General features: G+C 38.3%; 1 protein-coding gene across 2 annotated transcripts; it reads right to left on the minus strand.

The window, feature by feature from the left end:
* Positions 1 to 443: 443 nt before the first annotated feature.
* On the minus strand, positions 444 to 13,301 carry sp3a (sp3a transcription factor). Of its 2 annotated transcripts, none has more exons than XM_058787573.1 (8): positions 13,117 to 13,301; positions 12,797 to 12,870; positions 12,547 to 12,660; positions 7,873 to 8,874; positions 6,834 to 7,050; positions 5,837 to 5,927; positions 5,445 to 5,641; positions 444 to 4,021 (listed from the first exon to the last, which is right to left on the minus strand). In XM_058787573.1, the coding sequence occupies exons 1-8, from the start codon at positions 13,121 to 13,123 to the stop codon at positions 3,702 to 3,704; spliced, it is 2,022 nt and encodes a 673-aa protein (XP_058643556.1). In that variant the 5' UTR covers positions 13,124 to 13,301; the 3' UTR covers positions 444 to 3,701. The 2 variants fall into 2 exon arrangements, with proteins under 2 accessions (XP_058643556.1, XP_058643555.1); XM_058787572.1 differs by having other exon boundaries at positions 5,837 to 6,026.
* Between the last annotated feature and the right edge of the window lie 4,340 nt (positions 13,302 to 17,641).

A 17,641-nucleotide genomic window follows, 5' to 3' on the forward strand; every position in this document is an offset into this window, starting at 1 on the left:
AAAATTTAAAGCATGAAAAGTCAAGTTGTCTTCATTTAATGATGACTATTTTAAGCATGTTTTCTTTATAATTATCTTAAGTGCAGTTTTTATGATTTTATATTAATTAAGATAGGCCTAGTATATGGAGTATTTGTATTATTTAAAGGGATATTTAACTCAAAAATGAAAATCCGGTCAAAATGCCTCACCTTCATGTCATTCCCAAACTGTATGAGTTTATTTCGTCTGTTGAACACAAAATATATTTTGACCAGTTTGGGTAACCACAGAGTTTTAGTTCTCATTGACTTGGGACAAAAAATACAGTGCAAGTCAACACTGGGAACTGAAACTCTGAGTCAATGGGAACCGAAGCGGTTTAAGTTACCAACTTTCTTCAAAATAACATTACATATATAATGTTATAAAAACATCTGAAATACATTTTTCCTTGCATATGTATAAAAAATAAAAATAAAATACATTGACGGCTATCCAAATCAATTTTCCACACAGCTGGATTTAATGTTCACAATAGACAACAGTTAAAACAGACTGATCTATAAGCCCCTCTAAGAGGAAATTGCTTTAAGTGTATTTCTAAATTGAAATGAAAAAGGCATGGAGGGGAATTTTGTTCACACTTGAGCAAGTTCAAAAATAAACAACATATTTCATATGCAATTTAAGGAGGTAAAACGGTGGGTTGGGTGGGCGGATGCTCATCGTGCCTGCTCTTTTTATACATATTTTAACATTGAATATGTCAGAGAAGCTTCTAAACGCACATGGGATGGGGAATATATCAGGATTTAGAGGGCAGGAAGCGGTCAGAGACTCAGCTGGATATCCTACTCCTGTTGCTGCAGTGACATCTACTGGACTTCACACACAAAGGTCACACACGTGTGTTTTTGTGAAAAGTGGGGACATCCCATAGGCGTAATGGTTTTTATACTGTACAAACTGCATGTGTTATTGCCCTACACCAACCCTACCCCTTAAAGGAAACTTTTGTGCTATTTCAGATTTTCAATACACTCCATTCTGTGATTTATAAGCGTTTTGAAAAGTGGGGACATGGTGTAATGTCCTGAAAAGTCACCTTCTCCTTGTAATACCTATGTCATAACCTTGTCATTATACAAATTGATGCCCTCATTTGTCACAAAAATGCGTGCACACACACACACAGTTACATTTCTAGGAATTTTAAGAAGTGATTTGTTTTCAAACATGAAAAGTTGAAAATTTCAATCATAAATTTTGTTGTATTAATGCAAATAGTAGATGTATTGCACATATGCTTTTTCCTATTCAAACTTTTTCATCCCTGCTGAAAAAAATAGTTTTTGGTTTTTTTTATGATGGGGGTGGATAAAATGTATGGTTCTTATTTGTCAACTATCTATTTTTACTGTTGTGTGCACGTATTTGCATCTGTGTTCTGTGAAAATAAGACAACTGACAAGCACAGGATTATGTTTAGTCATTTTAGTGTGAAATAAACAGCTGCCCTCAAAAGTGGGCATTGTACAATAGTCCGAAGCTTTCTTGGAAAAATGACCAAATAAAAATATAAAAGTGACATGTTAAGATGCTATGTATAATGAACGAATTCAAATCAGACTTCAACTAGGAAAAGCTATTCTGGATCACTGTGACAGAACACCCCTTATCAAATCAGAAAACAAAATAGTGTTTCATTATCTGCCATTAACCCCGCTGGACCTTTTCAATCAAACTCCTGATCGTTACAAACTTGGCTACGGGAGGTATAAAATCCCCAACACAAAAATTGGCAACGGTACTCAAAATCGGTAGATAAAGAGACATCATGATTAGCTGAAGGAATAAAAACAGATCAGCGGAGAATAATTGTACAGTACCACATGGAAACAAAGCCATACTTGTACATGGACTAACAGCAAACGAGTGCGTCCTCCCTGATGACCTGCAGTGTATTCAAATAAAACCTTGAGAACTCCTTACAAAACGTTCATTAGCTAACTCCTATGAGGACAATCGCTCTCTGTGATTGAAGGCGTCAGACTCACGGCTGCAGTAAGCGAACAAAGGAGTTCAAAACCTACAGATTGACCACCGTGAACGACGCCTACATCACCACACGGTTAGGCAGTGATGTGACCGCAAAGGTCCCGCCACGCTTTTGCTTGTTTAACACATCCAGATAGGCTGTTACTGAAGTATTTTGACACAGCACACTGCTAGATTGACGCCAGACACTCAGAGCTGCTCGTTTGGTCCTGAAACACAGTACAGATCTGCATATTAATGCTGCAAACCATCAGACATAAATCAAGAGTTTTTCTCTCTATTTATCAAATTTGGCAATCTACAAACCGCTTCATTTCATACAAATGATTCTTGGCGCTGATTACAGTCCAGTTCTTTAAAAAAGTAAAGCCAAAGGGAGTTTTTTTTTTTGTTTTGTTTTTTCCTTAGAAAAGCAGTTGTGGACACCACAAATCCAGGTTACAATGTATATAAATATCACTTTATGAATCAAAAAGACTTTGATTCACAACAAATTCATACTGAAAGATCTCATCAACTGGTTTGAGAATTATGATACATAAAATGCTTTTAATTACATGATTGTTTCATATTTTTCCCCTTTGCCAGGCCTGGGTTTACCTACTCAAATTAAAACTACATAAAATAAATCAAATGCATTTTCATGAGGAGCATCGGAGACACGTAAAGACACTATTGGACACCTTCATTACTCCCAACAGCACAATGGCAGGCTTCTCTCCAAAGTTTTACATCTTCCTTATACAGAGAACTTACACCACGAATATCACTTACGAACTATAATTAAAATGAGAAACAGCTCACCCACAAATGGAAATTCTGCCATTACTTACTCCCCTGCTCCACAAGAACTAGTTCAGACCCAAGATGCTACATTCTTCTGAAGCTTTGTGTGAGGAACAGACCCTTAAGTTCCCATCCAACCAAAGCCCATGACAAAGTTATACAGCTGATGGGATGACTCTCACTGAAAAAAAGCTTGCATTTATTCAGTCACATGGACCAGTTTTTGTCCATTCTGGAGCTTGACAGACATGGAAGTCTTGTTGCATGTAAAGAAAACTATTTTCCCTCAAAGAAACCGCACGAGTTTGGAATGCCCTAATGGGAGGGGGAATAAATAATGTGAGAATTTTCACTTTTGGCTAAGCTGCTCCTTTAACATCAGCCACCAGCCTGTCACCACCGCTGCATTCTTTACACAACACGATTATTCTCATTCCAACAAGTACACACTGAAACAGATGCTTGACACCCATGAAGAACTCGAGCTTTGTACACGACAGCTTATAATACAATATAAGGCATTTCAGTGTTGTATGTGAAAACAAGAAATAATGCTTCCCCCATAAAAAGATGAACAAAACCCCAATAATTCTATATTTGTAAAATATATATATATATATTTATATATATATATATATATATATGTGTGTGTGTGTGTGTGTGTGTGTGTGTGTATATATGCATTCACGTAAATGTACATATTTACGTAAAAGAGGGTAAATATGTAAAGGTATAAAAGCAAGGTAAATGCGTGAGCATGGAATCGACGTATGAAGTCTCAGGTTGCGGGAGAAGAGGATGTGATGTCATACAGGAAGAGGCGGAACCTTGGCAGTCTAACAGAGCGTTCAGCTGCATCTCAGAGCAGCGGTTTGTCACTCGGCCGTGTCCCCGGCGGACACTGAGACTAACTGCAGAGGAATCTCGGCTGTGCTCAGCTGGTCCTGTGAGTTAGACGTGTTGACGGTAGCGTTGACGGTGGCCAGGCCCTGCATGGTGCCGGGCTGGATGTTGGTGAGGATGAGTGTGGTGCCGCCTGTCGTGATGATGCTGTCCGAGGACATGGCTCCGCCCACGCTGGCCACCATGGCTCCGCCCCCTCCCTTCTTGTTCTGATGCGTCTTTATGTGCTTGGCCAGGTGGTCGCTGCGCATGAACCGCTTCGAACACTCTGAACACACAAACTTCTTCTCTCCTGATAATGGTCAAATGAGGAATGATACGGAAATGAGAAGAACAGAGAAAAGCTGTTACAAAACCCTCTACTCAAAAAGCTCAATTAAAGATATGCATTTTCTTATTAAAAAAAAAAAAAAAAACGTCAAATGTCAGTAAGTTTTTGATTTTTATAATAAAGTATCTTATTTTAATATATTAAAGGCTCAGCAAGGCTTTATTAATTTGATCAAAAACATAGTAAAAACAGTAATATTGTGAAATGTTATTACAATTTATTTTTTTCAATTTGAAAATTATCATCAAATGTAATTTATTGAATCATTGTTAAGATTTTTTAACAACAGAACAGCACAACTCAAATTTGTGCAGCGCATTTTATGGACGACAGTTTTGTGAACTTAGGAGAGTACAAGGCTGGCTGTGCACAAAGGCAATTTCTAAAAAAAAAAAAAACAGGGTCAATTCCCACTTTGCCATTACAATCTGCCGCTTCTGAATCAGCGACTCCAAGTATGTTTTGTTATTAGTTTAAGTATTTGCTATTGACTGTTCAAATGCGGAGTTTTGGTGCAGCGTAGAGTAAAGCATCGTGTGTGAGGGGAACAGGGTCACATCACAGCAGTGGGAACAGCCTGTCAGAAATCATAGCACGTCAGCCGTCTTAACCGCGGCTTGTGTACTGCATCATCACTGTGTCGGTCACGCGACTCTGTTGCCCTTTTGGGCTTGAACTGATGGTAAAACTAACGACATTAACGGTCTTGATATTTACTTTGAAAGCTGAAGCTCGCGATTATGGTAAGGGGCATTACATTTCCGACACGTGCTTTTGGTGTTCTGCCAATCACAATGCACTGGGTCAGCTGACCAATCAGAGCAGACTGTGCTGGTCAGAAGGAGGGGCTTTGTTAAAAACGATGCTTTTGAGATAGGCGGGGCAAAGAGGACCTACAATAATGTACAGTATTTGAAAAATAATGCGTTTTTGGAACATTAAAGCATGTCAACATATTCTGTTACACAAAATAATGATCTTTAAAATAGCATCACATGACCCCTTTAAATGTAGATACTGACATCACCCTATGCTGGAAGATACATTATTTAGACATTTTCAGTAATATATATATATATTTTTTTTTACAGCCAACATTGGAGGAAAGCTTAAAGCATCAATTAAAATGTTCAAAATTATAAATTCATACCCAATATCATTTTACTTTTTAGCTGCACTGTTACCTTAGCAACCTGTTAACGTCAAACTGAGTGTTCCAAATCAGACTCTATCTGGGTCATGATGTTGCCTTAGACACTAGCTGCCTATGTAAGCAGTTGGCTAGGTTTTAGAACAGAAGTAGTCACTACATGTGTGTGTGTGTGTGTGTGTGTGTGTGTGTGTGTGAGAGAGAGAGAGAGAGAGAGAAAGAGAGAAGGAGTACCAGTGTGTGTTCTCCTGTGTCGCTGCAATTCATCACTGCGCGTGAACCTTTTCCCACAAAACATCCAGGTGCAGACAAAGGGTCTCTCTCCCGAGTGCCAGCGCAGGTGAGCTCTCAAGTGAGACGTCTTCCCATATACCTTCCCGCAGCCAGCTATATGGCACACGTGCTGTTTCTTCTTGCCCATGTTAGATCCCCTACAACATATAATTAAAAATGTACAGTCAGAATGGAAATATATTACACACATCCAGTGATGAAGACATGTAGTCAAACACACACCATGGGGTGTCTGTGTTACATATGAATATAAACACAGAAATTGTACCGTGTCTCAAAACTAAGTGAGGAAACGTGCTAAAGGAAATGTGCTCTCAGCAGTGTGATCTCACCTCCCGCCTCCCTCTTTGCAGTTGGGGCAGGTACATGCGACCCTGCGCAGACGTTTGCCCTCCTGGTTCAATCCCTCCATCTCCTCCTCCACTAAACGAACACGAAGGTGAGAGAGGTCATTGGCATTCAGCGTAGAGCTACTGTCCAGAGGCCACTCCTCCGAATCAGGCTCCTCCTTAATCTGAATATCTACAGAGTATAGTATGATCAGCGTTACACTAACAGCACTGCATCAATATCGCTAAACACATCTTCCCTCTGCAAAGTCACTCTAAATGATTCATCTGGTTTACTTTAGATGGTCACCTTTATAGGGCTCTATGATTTCCAAGATGTGAAAAATGGATTCAAGTGTTGAATTTCACAGAATTTGGCAACATAAAGGTGTTTACAGTCCACATGAATTTTATAAAGCTGCCTTGATTTTTTTTCAATAAAACTATCGTCAGATACACAAACTCATAGATCTTGATTATAACCCTCTAAAATATATATATTTTTTAAATTTAAAAAATTGTGACAAATATTACTGTTGTACAGTAGAATGAAAACATTATTTAAGGAATACCACACAATTTTAATCTAATCTGACTGTTTAAATTTGATTAGTTCAAAAGATTAGTTGAATTTACATGCATTGAATTTAAAAAAACAACACAACTTCTGAAATAAATAATACAAAGTAATAATAATAAATAAATAGCATCCCACAGGACACTAATATTGTTAAAATTTTAAGAAATTATTAAAATAAGTTGTATGAGTCCAACTGATTAGACATCCCTTTTGATTATTTTAACTTTAACAATTAAACCATAAAAACAGGCTCTAGACAAATTAAAATGGAAAACAATTTGAACACTATAGGAACTTGCGGGGGAAAAAAATGAAACAGACTTCATAAGGTCCTACAACTGTCTACATGTTTTTTCTCCCCTATTGAAAAGGTTACTACAGACATTTTAATCAGTCTTCCTGAAACACCAGCTGCAGTACCTCCAGTGCTGTCTGTGTCCTCAGACTGCTGGAACTGAATGCCTGCCTGGCCCACAGTGTTCACAGTCACTGACTGCAGGTTAGGCATCTGTCCGGAGGTCAAGCTGACAGGTGTACCGCCCTGACCCAGAGACAGCGTTTGCACTGGGGCGAGAGTAATCTGCTGAGTTGGAGCCGTCTGGAGCTGAAGGTTCTGGAGATTCTGAACTCCTTGGACCTGCATGGACAGATTAGTGGAATGTAAAAATGATTAACTATTTTTCATAACATTTTTAAAGCACAGGAGGCTTGTTGTCTTAATTTCATTTAAAAATAGTTACTTTAAAGAGCCCGTCTGCATTCCTACAACTCATCCACACTGTTAAAGTTCTTCACACGAAAGACGATAACTATTCAGTTTTAATTAATAATTGTTCTAATTCTTTGAGAATAAGGACGTTCATACACTATAACTACAATGATAACACAAAGAAATTATATTGTTGGAATCACTCTAAGAACAATATTTTTTTCTACTGATGAACAATAAAAACACTGACAGCCAATGAGACTACAAACGAGTTTAAAGAGCTAGCACATTTAAAGCAGCAGATGACAAAGCTGTTGGTGTGGATGCTAATAAATTCCTCGTTATTGGTGTGGATAGGCCTTAAGTCACTGTGTGCCATGTTTGAGCAAAAAGCTATAAAAAGGTATCACCAAAAATCACACAGTAACCAATCACAAAAGTAATGTTTTCTACATATTTATGCAAGTTGTGACTTTTTACTGAATTTCAAAATCAATAACATCAAACATAAGACTAATCAGTTTTTGTGATGATTCATTGTCTATTTGCGACTCGAATGGTCGTCACTGGTCAAACTGTATGTTTGTTACGGTTTTCATGGCCACTTATGAACAGTGGTGCAGGAAGTGCAGTATGTCCGTATCAGCAGTGCAATAATTACAAATTCAGTATAAAAAAAAAAAAAAACAAACTTAATTCTCAAATCTAAATATGTAATTTAAAACAATAATCTGATTCATGACCTCATACCTGGAAGGTCTGCCATTGTATCTGTCCTGACGGAGTGACAGTTTGGGCCTGGATGAGGAATGTTCCTGGGTTGATGAGCTGGACATTTTGCAGAGACTGCTGGGCCTGAGCAGACACCTGACCGTCAGTGGTCTGCAAGGGCAAATGCTGTAACTGGATCACCTGCTGTCCTCCAGACACCTGCACCGTGCCCTGACTGAGGTAGCCCGACCCGTCTCCCTGCTCTCCAGACTGCGTCAACACGCCAGTGCCGTCTATCGTGCTGGTGTGCTGCTGCGAGGATGAGGAGGATGCTGAAGACGTGGTAGGCACAAACATGTCTGCAGCTGCACTGGAGTTGAGTGTCTGTTGCTGTTCCCCTGCTTTGGCCAAGCCCTCAGAGTTCTCCACGGTCTGATTGGTCATGATCAGCTGTCCGTCAGCTGTGACACCTGTGGCGATCGGCTGGGCTCCAGAGAGCCCGAGAGAGTCCAGATCCACGCTGTTTATGGGCACAAAGGTAATGTTACCAGGCAAACCCAGAGGCACATTAGTGACCACCTGACCCTGAGTGCTGAAGGCAGAGCTTCCCAGAGACACCTGCGGGATCTGGTGCACTTGGCCAGACTGGGTCATGAGGTTCTGACTGTTGCTGAGAACGTCTGTGCCGGTGACGCTGATGGTCTGGGTGCCGTCCGGGAGGATATGGATCTGCCCTGCGGCGTCCTGCGCCATTGAGGCCCCCTCGACGGCAGAGGCAGAGAAACCCAGCTGCCCTTCGGCCGTCTGCACCTGAGGGATGACTTGGTATTGGATGTTAGGCACTGCACCGGCGGACGCGTCGGTCCCTGAAGTGAGTAAGATGGACTGGTTCTGGAGACCCTGTAGGCTCTGGAGAGGAAGAACATACTGTCCGTTGGACGTGACGATACCCGTGCCGGGGAGATGCAGGACACCCGAGTCGTCCTTCACCGCCTCCCACCTTTCAGATGACCCTGTTAACTGCACTGAGAGGGCTGCGTTCTAGGGAGGTTCACAAAAGAACAAGATATTCAAAGTGATGCCACAACGGTGCATGTACACGGGAAGATCCAATAACAACAAACATGTCCTCATCTCTTGCTGTTACTATGGTGACTGATGCAAAACATGGACCCCATGGACTACGGATAAACTCATCCTGCGTATGAGAATTTGAATGTGGTCTGAAATACTACTGAACATGTGAACCTCAAAACAATCCAGTTTTCCACTAATATCTACCTTTTAGCAAACAACAAAATTGCTAAATAAGTGTGTGTGTATATATATACACATACATACATACATACATACATGGACTGGAGATTTAACGTGTTAATTAGATTAATTAATTGCGGTGAAAAATACCGCATTAAAATTATTAACGCACTTGCCCCACCCCAGACCTATGTGGGTCATCTGACATTTCATATTTAATATGAGGCAGGGCAACAACTCACTGCATGATGGGAGCCTAGAGAACGTAGTTAGAATGTCCCTAAAATTAAATATATGGGGCAAAAATGCCCCTCCGAGTTTGTTTTTCATATTTACATCATATAAGCAAGCAAAATCACACAAGCAATAAGTGCAATATCACACCAGTGCAAACTTACACAACAGTTCAATAAATAAGTTAATAGCGTGTTATTTTAGACACGGTGTTGTCTGTTTTGCTCAATTTGCCAACGAAAATATAAAGACAAAGCAGGACTGTTCGTCTCTGAGCAACACACAGCGGCATTTCATTTCTTGATCCACGTTTTAAACGAATAGTGTGAACCATTAGGCTTGCTGGATTTGAAGCGGCGCTGCTCAGACCGATCGGTGTATGACATCTAAGTACTGCAAGAGCAATTCAAAAGCATGCAGAGACGTCATGTACAAGTCGAACAAGCCTAATGAACCAATGGACCATTCATAAAGAACCATTTACTTCACTCCTGAAAGAATTTGAACGAATCGAATGAATAAATGACTCGATGACTTAATCATTAAGAAATTTACCACCACCTACTGGCAGTTTTAGTTTATTATTTAGAGTATCATTTCATTAAAGAAATAATTTAATATTTCCATAGTAATAATAATAATAAAAATTATTAAAAGGTATAGTTCACCCACCCAAAAATGTTTTGCCATCATTTACTCACTCACCCTCATGGTCCGAAAGAGTATATGCAATAAATTAAATGTTGAATCAAACTAAATATTTCTTGCTGAAGCTGCTTTTTGTAATGTCTGTTTGATGCTTTACACAACAATGACTTTAAATTATATTTTGGGAGTAATTTCTCAGGCAAATTTGATGTGCAATTAATTTTCTATTAATTAATCGCCACATCATGTAATTAATTAGATAAAAAAATTTAATCACTTACCATATATACAAACTAGGCATGCACCGAAATGAACATTCCTGGCCAAAGCCGAAGCCGAACAAAATGAAACACTGGGCCGAAAGCCGAATACGGGTTTTTTTTTTTGCATCAGCTTTGGACTTTGAACCCTGGCACCGCGAGCTCGTGCAGCACTATTTGAATGCATGAAATTCTTGTGTGTATTAGAAAATATAACATTCTAGGGCTGGGCGGTATAGATATATTTTTTATAAGTGATATGGTATGAAGCAATACTGTTAATATCGATATATAGTAGTTTGATACGAACGCATCTGAAAAAAATATCTAGGGAGGACACAGACTGAACTGCTGCGGAGAAAGTGCATAATTTGTTCTAAACATGGGACAAGCTTTATATGAAGGGCTTTAAAAAACTCGAAAGATATAGTAGCCTATAGTTTGAGTTTAAAGCAGCTCTGACAGAAAGGCTGCATGTGCCGCTGACAGACACCCTAATTGCGCTGCTTAATATGTTTGAGATGTGCTGTTTTCCTTAATGCATAACTTACAGTTCACAGGTATATTCTCCATCTGTAAATGTTAGAAAGCCATGGAAATATTTCCACTTTGCTGTCAGAAGTGCATGAGCTTTTGCTTTGCGATTCTCCGATAAACTTCACAGACTTCATTTAGAATGAGTGCCGCACCAAACAGACAAAGCGTAATGAAATAGGAGCGCAATAACTCTGACTAAAATATAAATTTTGCTGACATATTTGTAGTTGGACAATATGTGACATATGTAGAATTTCAAACCTACAAGTAAGTGTATTTGTATGGTAGCACTAACTGTAAAGTTTAATGGAGTAATCAAAATAGCCTTTTTACTCAATTAGTCTGCTTTTTTATTTTAATTTTTAGTTTAGTAAATTTAACTTCTGCTTTAAAAGCATTATTTTTGTTTTTAGATTGCAATGTTAGAATGTAATGCGATTTTAACCCTTTTTTGCACATAATATATGCCTACATGCTTACATTCACTTTATTTGTTTAATCCAAATATCGAGATACATACCGTATACCGCAAGTCTGCCAAAAAATACAGAGATATGAATTTTTGCTCATATCGCCCATCCCTATAACATTCTGCAGTTTATTTACTAATCTTTTGAGGCTATTTTGCGCTTTCAGTCATCACACAGTGACCAGCATCAACCACACCTTCCTCTTCTCGTCGGAGACATGAGATGCAGTGCTAAACAGTCTCTCGCTGTAATGATTTTTGCACCTTTCTGTGACAGTTTTAAATACTTTAACACTGCAGACACGTTTGCTGCATTAGTGTACACCTCTATTTGATCGTGTCACATCATTGTTCGCCGGTATAATTTATTCAGTCTTTATTCAGAAATGAAAAAAAAATTTTGAAAATATAGGCCCCTACATTTAAATAAATTACCAATTTTTTATGTTTTTGAATGAAATTTCTTTTGTTTACCAAATCACTAATTTAATTTGACAAAGTACAGTAAAAAGGTAATATTGTAAAATATTATTACAATTTAAATAACTTTTCTATTTCATTATACCGTAATATAATTTAACCATGTGATGTTAAAGCTGAATTTTCAGCATCATTACTCCAGTTTTCAGTGTCACATGATCTTCAGAAACCATTCTAATATGCTGATTTACTTGTCAAAAACATTTTTATTAAAGTTGAAAACAGATGTGCTGCTTAATATTTTTGTAGAAACCGCGATACGTTTTTCAACGTTCTCTGAGGATTATAAAGTTTTGACATTTATTTGAACTTTTTCTAACAACGTACAAGACCTGTCGTACAAATGGTCCCTGTTAAGAATAAGCTGCACTGTGAACCAGACTATAATTTACAGAATTTATTTAGACTAAGCTAAGTGAAAGCTCAACCAGACCTGAGCTTGCTCCATGTCCAGCCATCTGAATGACTGACAATATTACAACTGATTCCCTGGAAAGTTTGTACATCTCCACCTATAAAAGTAACGTTAAACCTATCACGATCCATTCTTTGACTTTTTCTATGCTGGTCTATGTAAACAAATAAGCAACTAAAACACAAATGTGTCTTCCTGTCTGTTTGAATGGTTCCTGTTAAGAATAAGCTGTACTATGAACCAGGTGGATAATTTACATAATTTATTTAGACTAAGCCAGATCTGAGCTTCCACGTATACTGACCCTTAAGTTCGGGGTGTAAACAAACACCCATTCAAAGTAAACACGGCCAGGCTCACACTCGATCCACGCTAAGGTCTAATAAAGGTGAGATCTGTAGTTGCTGACTTACCCCTCCAGCAGCAGCATTATTATTGGAGTTAGCCCCGTTCTCTGCTCCGGGGGCGGGCGAACCGAGGCCGGTGCAAGTGGCGGCGAGCAGGGCGAGCGGCGAGGGCTGTCCGTCCTGAAGATGGGCGGGTTTAATACATGAAAGGGGGTGGCCACACAGGAAGTACCAGTGTTTTATCAGAACAAAGTGAAAACTTCACCAAAGCACATGCATTAGAGTATAAGAGAAGAGTGGATTTGATCCGGTTTACCTGTTCCGCGCCACCGCCGTCCTGAGCGCTGCCGCTGTCCGCCATGACTCCCGCTTTCACTGGCCCTTCAGGCGCTGAAACACACACAAAACAGCCGTTAGAGCCCGTCACTCGGCGCGCTCACTGCATAGGTGGCTTCATCGGTTATAACAGAAGCGTTGTGTCGCTTTATGGATGATTTGAGCTCTGTATTTCTTTCCTCCACGGATCTTAAAGTCTCTCAGTTTCACCCGCCTGCTAACATTAGCCTAGCTTAGCATAAACATAGCCTGCACAAAGATTCAAAGCGACCATTCCCACGCTCTTCAGATGCTACGTACCGGTCATTACGTGAGTTCTTTAAAGAAGACTGATATCTGCATTTAATTACACTCCGAGCATGGTTCTTTTAATCGGTGCCTGCGCTCGCTTTAGTCCAGTTTGTTTTTTTCCTAATTTGATTGACGGCGGGGCTTCCACTTCGCCAACTGCGTCACCAACCGGATGTCCCGCCCTTCGTCTCTCCTCTCATTGGAGAGTAGGTTGGAGAACTTGACTTTTGATTGGATGGACGGGATGTCCGTCATTTTGACCGGGTTGCTTCCTATGTCTCGTTGTCCCTCAAGTTTTGTCCCTCAAGATGTACAGTTTCCGTCAGTGTAGTGAACTACAGGGTTTGTTTTGTTACTGGTTTTGATGAGTTTACCTCATTACCTGTTTAGTTTATTAGCAAGAAAGCCTTAATCTGATTTTTTTTTACCTAACATATTTTGCAGTAATACTAGGTCACTCAGCTCATTCAGAGAAGCTGGGAAACTGATGATACATCATTTTTTTGTGGTCTTGTAATCAGCAATTAAGAGGTTTATAGTTTAATATAAGAGGCCACTTGAGCTCTGTCAAGTGTTTCTCAAGTAACAGGAGTGATTAATGATATGCAGTAATTTCTGAAGATCGGTCTGAATGGAGAAGGCAGCAGCATCTTTTACAAAAAATGTGTCAGAGATGGGATGAGCCACATGGATCCATGCTCTTCTGTTATTACAATATTTTTATTTTTTTTATCTTTCCACAGTACACAAAATAAAATAAAAAAAAAAAAAAAAAAAATCCAATGTGCTAAAAGAAAATGCATTCATGCATAGAAACATACAGGCTATAGAAAACATAGAAGTGTAGATATTTTGTAATAACGTAGAAATCAAATAAAATCATCTAACCATGAAAGCTTTGCGGGGATTTCCATTGCAACATAATATGTAAATTGTGCAATATGTATAAGTGAAACAAAGATGATAATATCGGCAAATTTAAAAAAGAAAAAGAAAAAAAAAAGCCAGCACAACAGTGACACCAAATGTCATAATGTCATAACGGTCATAATTTGGCATCTAAAAAAGTTGATTAATAATCACTACATTTTGTGGACACAGCAGTTATTACAAATATTGATATAAGAGCTGACTTTGTTTGGACTTCATAAAATTAATTTTATTTAAAAACCACTGACCTTCAAATGAACTAGAACATTAAACTTGCCTATAGCTGATGAACGCTTTGTACAGGAGTAAAGCTGTCGTGTTATTCTGTCAATCACCCACACTTTTCTTGAAATGTATATCATTATATAGCTTAATAACAATTTACAGCTGTAGTATGTAGACTAAATGATATGAAATGCACCACACCTGCATCAGAACTGATCTCGGCCGTGCATTTTCCTCCCCAGTGGATGCAGACATGATAATTGTAAAAGCCCCAATATATATTTCAAACAAAAGAACAAATTGGTGTGACATCATTTTAAACAAAATCAGGCCAAAACAAAGTTCGTTTGGAGTTCATTTCAGGAGTTCATTTTCAGAAAAAGCTTGACAAACAACTTCTGTAGTAAATTTATTAATATACTGTATATAGATAGATAGATATAGATATATATATATAGGGTTTTTTAAATTTTTTTATTACAATTCTGTATACGTGTGTGTGTGCGTGGGTGTATATGTATATGGCCAGAATTATTGTCACCCTTGGGAAATTAACAAAGAAGCCTGTGTCTGCATTGTTAATCATTTTGATCTTTTATTCAAAGAAAAACCTACCTTTCACTTAAAACAACTGAAAAAACAATTTCAAATACACGTTGGCCACAATTATTGACACTCTTTTATTCAGTATTTTGAAACCTCCATTTGCCAAGAAAACAGCTATGATACTCTCCTATAATGCCTGATGAATTTAGAGAACATCTGACACGAGATCAGAGACCATATACAGAATTTCCCCAGATCTTTCAAATTCTGAGGTCCATGTTCATGCACTCTCATCTTTAGTTCACCCCACTCATTTTCTAGGGTTCAGGTCAGGGAACTAGGACAGCCATGGCAGAAGCTTTGTTTTGTGCTGTTGAATTATTTTATTTTATTTTTTCTTTGGATTGTAGTCCTGATGGAAGATCCAACCACTGTTCACAAGATTTCTAGCAGGGGCAGTCAGGTTTAGATTTTTTATCTGTTGCTATTTGATAGAATCCAATAGACCCACAACATAAAAAGATGCAGCAGTATATTTACATTGCATGCATGGGGTTCTTTTTTATCCCTGTGTGCACCAAACCCATCTTGAGCATCTGCTACCAAAAAGCTGTTTTAGTTTCATCTGACCATAGAAGCCAGTCCCGTTTGAAGTTCCAGTATAGTCTGGCAAATGAATATGCTGGAGTTTGTTTTTGGATGAGAGTGTTTTCGTTTCTTGACTTTTTATTTTATTTATTTTTTCTTGAAACCCTCCCAAACAACATGTGGTGATGTAGGTTTTGTTTGATATATATTTTTAAGACTATTTTCTGCAGTTCTTCAGCTGTGATCCTTGGAGAGTCTTTTGCTAGACTCTCCTCCTCACAGTGCATTAGGATGATACAGACACATGTCCTCTTCCAGGGAGATTTGTAACATTTTCTGTTGATTGAAAATTCTTGATTGTTGCTCTGATGGTGGAAATTGGAATTCTTAATGCTTGATATATTTTCTTACTGCCACTTTCTATTTTAAGCTCAACAAACTTGTTCTGCACATCAGAACTATATTCTTTTGTTTTTCTCATTGTGATGGATGGTTAAGGAATTTGGCCTTTGTGTTCCTCATATTTAGAATCCTGTGAAACAGGAAGGCTGGACAATTTTATGTTCATAGTCACCCTGGTGTGCAAAAATGTAAAAATGAGTGGGAATATAAACCCGATTTTAAAGATTTCACTGCTCATGTCAAAGATGGTATTCACTGCCTATATAATACTTAAACAAATACTAGCTATCCCCAACCCTAACCCTAACTTAAACCCTCACCTTAAAGGAATAGTTCACCCAAAAATGAAAATTTACTGAAAATGTACTCACCCTTAGGCCATCCAAGATGTAGATGAGTTTTTTCTAAATATGAACAGATTTAAAGAAATGTAGCATTACATCACTTGCTCAGCAATGGATCCTCTGCAGTGAATGGGTGTCTTGTGAAGTGAAGAGCTGCGTGTTTGTAACAAACATATCTATCATTAATGCATTTAAATAACAGTATATAATCCATAATAACCCTTCCTGCAGTGGGAAAAAGTCCATCCCCAGTTGTCCTCTCACATAAAAATAAACCCACATATTTGTTTAGAACTGTTTTGGACTGATTTTCTAATAAACAGTACTTAATCTGTGCATATTTCTCTCCTAATTCAGCAGAGACAAAATTTTCACTAGCAAAAGCAATGTTATGAATATAGAATTCATTTTGGCCAGAAACAACAGTTTAAAGTTTACCTTGATGAATGATGGATTTGTTTCCTACAAACACACAGCTTTTCACTTCACAAGACATTAATTGATGTACTGGAGTGGTGTGGATTATTGTGATGTTTTTATCAGCTGACTCTCATTCTGACGGCAACATAGACTGTAAAAAAAAATGGACGTAGTGTCCGTGACGTCACTCATAGGTTTCTGAAGAGCATTTTTGCCTAAAGTGGGCGGAGCCGACCGCCGCCATCTTGGAACGCGTCACCGCGCGTCACTCCCGGATAATCGAAGATGGGCAAAAAGGCGGGACGTGGGTGAAGCTGAGTTGAAACCACGCCCGTCATGCAAAGACAAAAACACCATAATTTCGTTTTGGTCGAAAATGAGTTATTGATCATTTTGGGACATTAATGACCTCCTTTATCATTATATAGCTTAATAACAATTTACAGCTGTAGTATGTAGACTAAATGATATGAAATGCACCACACCTGCATCAGAACTGATCTCGGCCGTGCATTTTCCTCCCCAGTGGATGCAGACATGATAATTGTAAAAGCCCCAATATATATTTCAAACAAAAGAACAAATTGGTGTGACATCATTTTAAACAAAATCAGGCCAAAACAAAGTTCGTTTGGAGTTCATTTCAGGAGTTCATTTTCAGAAAAAGCTTGACAAACAACTTCTGTAGTAAATTTATTAATATACTGTATATAGATAGATAGATATAGATATATATATATAGGGTTTTTTAAATTTTTTTATTACAATTCTGTATACGTGTGTGTGTGCGTGGGTGTATATGTATATGGCCAGAATTATTGTCACCCTTGGGAAATTAACAAAGAAGCCTGTGTCTGCATTGTTAATCATTTTGATCTTTTATTCAAAGAAAAACCTACCTTTCACTTAAAACAACTGAAAAAACAATTTCAAATACACGTTGGCCACAATTATTGACACTCTTTTATTCAGTATTTTGAAACCTCCATTTGCCAAGAAAACAGCTATGATACTCTCCTATAATGCCTGATGAATTTAGAGAACATCTGACACGAGATCAGAGACCATATACAGAATTT

This window comes from Onychostoma macrolepis, chromosome 09 (genome assembly GCF_012432095.1).
Source record: "Onychostoma macrolepis isolate SWU-2019 chromosome 09, ASM1243209v1, whole genome shotgun sequence".
Taxonomy (NCBI): Eukaryota; Metazoa; Chordata; class Actinopteri; order Cypriniformes; family Cyprinidae; genus Onychostoma; species Onychostoma macrolepis.

What these genes read in the sequence shown, in the direction of transcription:
- sp3a (XM_058787572.1), bottom strand. An exon ending in TACAATGGCAGACCTTCCAG is followed by an intron (nt 7,051 to 7,872) that starts GTATGAGGTCAT and finishes CTGTCCATGCAG; the next exon opens with GTCCAAGGAGTTCAGAATCT. An exon ending in ACACAGGAGAACACACACTG is followed by an intron (nt 4,022 to 5,444) that starts GTACTCCTTCTC and finishes GACCATTATCAG; the next exon opens with GAGAGAAGAAGTTTGTGTGT.